This window comes from Macrobrachium nipponense, chromosome 1, assembly GCF_015104395.2.
Source record: "Macrobrachium nipponense isolate FS-2020 chromosome 1, ASM1510439v2, whole genome shotgun sequence".
Taxonomy (NCBI): Eukaryota; Metazoa; Arthropoda; class Malacostraca; order Decapoda; family Palaemonidae; genus Macrobrachium; species Macrobrachium nipponense.
The window spans coordinates 185576260-185583759 of NC_087200.1; the positions used below are offsets into that span (position 1 = coordinate 185576260).

At 38.4% G+C, this 7500-nt stretch overlaps 1 protein-coding gene across 1 annotated transcript in view; it reads left to right on the forward strand.

Moving 5' to 3' along the window:
* Positions 1-291: 291 nt before the first annotated feature.
* LOC135219921 (uncharacterized) overlaps positions 292-7500 on the forward strand; it is a 21542-nt gene continuing 14333 nt past the window's right edge. Inside the window, exon 1 of the mRNA XM_064257133.1 lies at positions 292-482. Coding sequence (XP_064113203.1) covers positions 474-482 — 9 coding nt within the window. The 5' untranslated portion in view covers positions 292-473. The remainder of the gene's footprint in view (positions 483-7500) is intronic.

Below are 7500 nucleotides of genomic sequence, written 5' to 3' on the forward strand. Positions count from 1 at the left end.
CTCTCTTTCTCTCTCTCTCTCTCTCTTGAGCCAGTTCTCTTTCTCTCTCTCTCCCTTCTGGAACAGGATGTTTGTAACACAAGAGGGGTTGGGGGGGAGTGCCTGAAGCATGGGTGGGGAGAGAGGGGAGAGGGGAGGGGCGGGAAGAAGGAACTCCGATTTGGGAGGGGAAGGGGGAGGAGCTAACCGCTGGCGTATGATGATAAACCAGCGTTAGAAAGCATACACGGCCGAAAGAAAATGCCACGCGGCAACATAAGCAACACACGGCGGCAGTTTATAAAAAGAGGGTCACCGGCGTCTGTCTTCAGTTTCCGTGTAACCTTCGTCTTGTGCTCTCGACTTGGTCTCCGATCCTTCCGCCCGTCGGAAGTTTAGTTGGCTCCCCGCAACCTACCTTCCAAGGGCGCCACACCCCTTTTGGAGACCAAAACAAAAAAATCCTCGGAGGAGACGAGAATTTTTAGACCGAAATGAATCATGTAAGTGGAAGTGATATGAGTCGTTTCTTCTTCGCACGAAAGTTCCGTTGGCGATGTATTTTCGGATTGCTGCGTCTTCTTTTGGGAGTTTTGCATCATGTGCATTATCGCGAACCTCGAGGTCACGCGACGTCGGAAGATATCGTACTGGTGATGTCAGACTTTTGAAGGGGGTGGGGGCCGGATAATATGTTCGTCGTGGATTCGCCTCGTAAAAGAATTATTGGTCTTTCGTTTGACGCTTCGATTTATCTTTTATTTGGAAATAGAGTCGGGATAATACCAGTTTCATAAGTCTTCCTTAGCTTATTTGATTCGTTATTTTCTAAGATTCGAATATATTCATCTTTCTGCATTAAGGCAAATAAGAATAATTCGTGCTTAGAACGATTAAAATCATTTGAAACACGGTAGCGAAAGTTGCACCATTTTACAAGAAAAAAATATAACATTACGGGTGTAAACAACGGTTTTATTAACTTAGTGTAGACAAAAGGCTTCTTTTTATCTTCCTGTAAACGAAATTTTTTGTAAATTTTAGGTAAACAGAAGGTTCTATTGACATAGCAAACAAAAGGTTTCGTTCACTTATTGCAAAAAAAAAGCTCCTATTGACTTACGAACACATTAATTTTTTTTGTGATGAGACCTAAAACTAAGACATCGACATAAATAATGTACGATGACTTACGATCAGTATCGTTTCTTTACTATTCCCTAATAAAACCGGACCAATTTACAGTTACGTTCCCTCGGAAATAAAAGAAAATCCTCACGGTTTTTACAAGACAATAACATCTGTAAAAAAAACCGTAATTTCTATTTGACTGAGTTGTAAAAGAACTGGATATTACTTTTTTCGTAACTTTTAACGAAAGATTCTGAAGACGGTTATAATTCGTAATGATGTTGACAAATCTTTCGAGCAAAACGGAAAGAGAATTCGTCGATATTCTTCAAAGATATTAGTTGCTAAATTATTTTTTATCGGTATCATTGTCCATGAAAAGATAGGAAAAAATATTCATCACTGCAGCGTGTCTTAACATGTAGAAACAAGCCCATAATTATGTAAATGTACGACTATGTTTAAAATTGAAAACTATACAGAGAGCTTCCGCAATTCTGTACAGATTCTCGAAAGCTTCCGGTATAGATCTAATTTTAAATAAATGTGTATATTCGACTGTGGATTTGGTACAGATTCTCGGAAGCTCTCTCGGTAGTGTCAACTTTAGATATATTTGTACTGTTACATAATTGGATTCGTTTCTCCAAAACATCGCCGTTTTACCCTTTGTAAACGAACTTTGGTCCACGCGCTAAAATCCAGCGATTTTTTATCTCATTATTTGCGTTCAGCGTTCAGCGACCCCTACCTGAGGGTGGCTCGTATCTACATAAATAGCATCACATCCGTTCAATGGACAGGAAGCGTTTTTCCCTGTCTTCTATCCGTCAACATCTGAAGATGTTCTCATTCGCGTTTCCTGTCTTCTCCCGTAACTGGAGGATAGAGTTAGTAACCTCAAAAAAAAAAAAAAGGTTGTTCCGGATGACAAAGATCGGAAAATGCTTGAAAACCTGCTAACGATTATCACTAAAAAGGACTTAGAATTTAAGTCCCTTCCCAACGTTATCTTTTCCCAGTGATGATAATGTCTTTCATTTTTACCAATATACTATCAAGACTTATTTCTTACATTTCGTGTTTACGAGCATATTGGCTTTCATCTTTTTTTATTCTGCTGAAGATCAGAATTTAAAAGGCTGGAAATATTGAAGGTACTTGCGTGGGTATGATCTAGGATTGCTTTCCAGAAGATTAGGATATATATATATATATATATATATATATATATATATATATATTATATATATATATATATATATACATATATATATATATATATATATATATATATATATATATATATATATATATATGGAATGCTCGGGAGAGTCAGGTTCGACTCCTGGGCGAGAATAGCTAGGTGTTAAAGACTCTTTTTAAGCCCAATTTAACCACCATTGATGTACATGATTTTCAGTTGACTAGTGGTAACAACTAGGATTAAAAAGCTCATGGGACGAGAAATATATATATATATATATATATATATATATATATATATATTATATATATATATATATATATATATAAAAGTTTCATTCCTTAAGCTGGCTGATCTTAGCTCTAGCTGGGGTTGTTGACCTGGCTGTGTGTCGTAAATATTTAGAGAAATGAAATTATAACTTACACCTGATGTTGATCTGCCAGCTGCACGTATGTATGTATACGGGGCAAACGCACAAGAATAAAACAAATATAAATTTTTGACTTGGCATTTAGTATATAGTTTTTGGTACACAGAGACAAACAGAACCTAAATTCGCAATTTACTGCTTCAACATGACCACTGTTATATAAATAACAAAAAGAATGTACTGGAACAACGCATATCATTCTCAAAACACTTAGCGTAAACATGACTGCGTTTATGCACCTCTCTCCAATCCACAGTCCGCTTACAACTTTCACTGACAAATATTTAGAATTCCGAATGATCAAACAGAAATACCTCACTCACGATCATGTCATCCACAGGCGGCTGGATGAGCGCACAGCTTTTCAACTAAGTTTGCAAGGATCAAATAAAAAAACAAAATTTGAAAAAAAGCTGATTCATGATCATATGTTCGTTTTTTTTTTTTTTTGTTTTTTTTTTAAGCTTTCCAGGATGTAAAGAATAAATTTGCTGTTTCATGGGTGAGAAGTATTAGCAATGTTCAGTCTCTGACGTTGTGTTTTTAGAGCTTCTTCAGATGAGAGAGAGAGAGAGAGAGAGAGAGAGAGAGAGAGAGAGAGAGATCCTTTTAGCTTTGCTGAAGTTATATTCCAGTGATTATGGACTTGAGAACTTGGTCGATTGTGTATGAATAACAAACAAACAAACATGAGACAGTTATGATGTCTCGTCACCTTTCTTGTGCAGTTCAGCGAGAAAGGAAACCAAACATGCTAGATCAGATAACCATAAGAGAGACAGACAGACAGATAGACAGAGAAGTGGGGAATCTACTTCTGAAGTTATATTTCGGTAGTTATAAGCTCGAAGTATACCCTCTTTTAAACATGTTATATCAAAAGTATTTGCTGCCTCAGCTGCGTTAATTTCATGAAGGTTCTTCTCTATTTATTATTATTATTATTATTATTATTATTATTATTATTATTATTATTATTATTATTCAGGAGATGAACCCCACTCATATGGAACAAGCCCACCACAGGGGCCACAGACTTGAAACTCAAGCTCTTCAATTAAGTAAACAGACAAAAATGAAAAGATTATGACACCTCGTTACCCTATTTGCACAGAGAAACAACAAAATCACCAAAACGTATCTTCATCTCTTTCTTTTCATTCAGGAGGTCAGTAGGTCATGGAATGTGTCATATGTAGCACCTGTGAGCCCAAAAGACCTCCAAACGACCTCTGGGCGCTTAGCATATTTGTGGAAGACTGCCCCGTGGTTGGGCAAGGTGGGGGCGAGCATGAGCGTGGCTTGGGTATTCGATGTTTGACCCACTTTACTCAGCCTGGGCTACGAGGTATCTCCTGCGTGCGTCTTCCAGGCCTCTCTGTCTCTCTCTCTCTCTAGGTGTAGTCTATTGTCAGCCTTTCCTCTCTCTTTCTCTCTCTCTGATTTAGGCCTAAATTTCCTTCTACCTGGTTGTAACCTATGGTCGACCTTTCTCTGTGTAACTTCGCCCAAAAGTCTCTCTCTCTCTCTCTCTCTCTCTCTCTCTCTCTCTCTCTCTCTCTCTCTCTCTCTCTCTCTTAAGATGATCATGATGATGATGCAATGAGAAAACTGATAACGTCACGGACAGCCAACTTTCTCTTTTGAATCCTGCTTCTACTTTTACCTGACTAATTTCCCTTCAAAATGGTTTGCGCTCTCCTCTCTCTCTCTCTCTGACGAAGTGACGTTGCCTCTGATGGTAGCAGCAACAAGAACGTCAATAACCAAAGAGGGAAAATTTATAATAATAATAATCACAATACTGATATCAATGATTTTTGTATAAATAATTATACTTATTATATTATAATAATAAGGATATTCGTTCTCCTAATTCTGGTCTCACTTACGGTCCTACACGTGTGAGCACATACACATACACACACACATACACACACACATACCTGTGAATTAGGGACATACCAGGACTGGGACCCTCAGCCTCTACTGACCCCATCACCCAATGACCTACAAATTCGGGTCTGGTGGGCCGTCGTGGTGGATTGTTCCCCTGCTCGTTTGTTTGTTTGTTTGTGTGTTTGTTTGAGGAAGAACAGTTTCGCCTTATTTACTTGCTCTGTTTGTTTGTTGAGGTGGAGCATTATTGCATTATTTATTTCCTTTATTTTTGTTGGAGGTCTTTTTTTCTTGCTTTATTTGTTTGTTTGTTTGACGAAGATCATTATTTTCTTACTTTGTTTCCTTGTTTTGGTCGTTTGTTTGAAGAAGAGCACTTTTTCCTTGCTTTGTTTGTTTGTCCGAGGAAGAGTAATTTTATCTAGCTTTGTTTGGTTGTTTGAGGAAGAGCACTTTTTGCTTGCTTTGTTTGTTTTGTATGAGGAAGAGTAATTTTTCCTTGCTTTATTTGTTTGCTTGAGGAACATCATCCAAACGTTCTTCCTTGCATTAAGGATGTTTGCAATTTGGAACGACATTTTGCTCTTAATTTCTCAAGAAACATTTATAAGTGAGATAACAAGATTTACACTGTTGCCAATTTGAAGATAACATATTTCTCCATTGCTACAAACTCCTGCACCTAATTCAACGTAATTACCGTGGATTACCTCATTAACGACTCCTTCCGCTGTCTGATCAACCCGCTATCCAATTCAGCCATTAACGCAGTCAAGCAATATCTAATGTAAGAGAAAGCACAGACACCAGAATCAAGCAAAGTTTCCTTGCTTCCTACTCGTAGGCTCGAGTTCCGGAAAGTTATTGCCATTTCGACGACGGTGCCCTAATGCGCACCTTTTAGAAACGGCGTCACGTCCGTTTTGTGACGAGCTCTCTAACTCCTACTCCTCCTCCTCTTCTTGTTCTTCTCTTCTTTTTCTTCTTCTTCCTCCTCCAGAAACTTTCCACGACGCCACAAAAAACGGGGGAGTTAAAAAATGCGAGCAAAAAATTGCTCGTCGTGGCTACCTAGCCGGTTTTCTCTGAAGGAGTTGCCTTCTCCTGTTTACAGATGTTCATTTTACGTTATTATTATTATCAATTACAAGTAAAAACCTCACGGAGATCGAGTTATTCCTGGGCTTTGCTCTCTACTGCCCAGACAGACGTGTTCAATATTATATCCATACAATGTATACACGCATGCATGTGTGTATTTGATGTAATCTTATAAATAATTCCTTGTACCGACGGACATAGGCAGAATTTTATACACACACATATGTGTATTCCTGATAAAGTCTGGAGATGAATACGCGCTCATACACATTAAATTGATGGCGTTTATATATTTATATCATATTAGATCATGTCAAATCTTTATTGGGATGGTAACTGAACGTGCCGCGTTCATTATTATTATTATTATTATTATTATTATTCATTAGTAGATGAAACCTATTCGTATGGAACAACCCCACGGGGTCAACTGACTTGAAATTCAAGCTTCCAAAGAATATTAAGGTGTTTATTAGGAAGAAGTAAGACGAGATAAAGGAAAATATAGAAAGAACAGCCCCACATTAAAAACTAAGAAAAATAAGTTTATAAATTAGCATGAACCGTTGACAAAATTCCGTTTATAGAATAAAATAAGAAGAAAATCGAGGTGAATAATCGATTTTTCTTAGATTCAATTCTTTCCCGGACAACAATGAATGGAATTCTTCGATAATCTTTTTTCTTTGCTTCCTCCTTTCGCAATGTTTGGGATTTTTCCTCGAAACGGCACTAGACAATGCCGCTCGTTTCCTGTCTCGGGAGGAATGTGAAAGAGAAGAGAGAGAGAGAGAAAGAAAGAGAGAGAATGTGCAAGGGAAAAAAACGAACGAGTTTCTCTTTTATTCCTGTTTCTGAAGACCCGGAGAGAAAGCTGTTCTTGGCAGGTGTCCATAACCGATCTCTAATCATGAATCTCGCGGTTTCAAAGTACTCTGTCTCTCGGCTCTATGCTCTTTTTTTTTCTTTTTTTTTTAGCGAGAGAGAACTTTTCTTCTAGGTGAAGTTCTCTCTCTCTCTCTCTCTCTCTCTCTCTCTCTCTCTCTCTCTCTCTCTCTCTCACTAAAATTTACTTCTGAAAAACTCGAATCTAATTTTGATTACATTGCAGACAATAGACAATTTCTTCATGCCCATACGACTGATTAAAGTTGACTAACTCTCCCATTATTATTACAATAATAGACGCAATGATATCCCGTCTACCCTGACAGACGGAGAAAAACTAATTAAAGCCAGGAAATCAGGAGCTGTAACACGCATCCGTCACTGGCAATCATTAAGACTGTTTTAAAGTACGTCAATCACCAGCCATACGGCAATCCACTTAGCCCCTGTAGGGGGGAGGTCGCCTAGAGTGAATCTATGGCCTCTGAATTATATACGGGAAGTGCTCCAGAACGAGGAGGAGGAGGAGGAAGAAGAAGAAGAAGAAGAGGCATTAGAATAATGATTGGCGTTTCGCCTCCCGACCGGCGGAAACAGACACGGATATCCACGGAGTAGATGCGCCAGTCCCAACTCCTAACCTCTGTGGTTTCCTGCCGAAGTTCCCTACGCGACGTCGCTGCCTCCTTGTCAGTTACGCCTTTTTATTACTCGCCAAAGGATACGTTTCCGTGTGCTCTTTATTCATTGGTTATTTGCCTGCTTTACCGGTAATGCCATCTCTCGTCTAGGGATACCTTTTCAATATCTTTCCATTCTACTCAATTATTTATTTATAAATACATATACGCACAAATTTAGT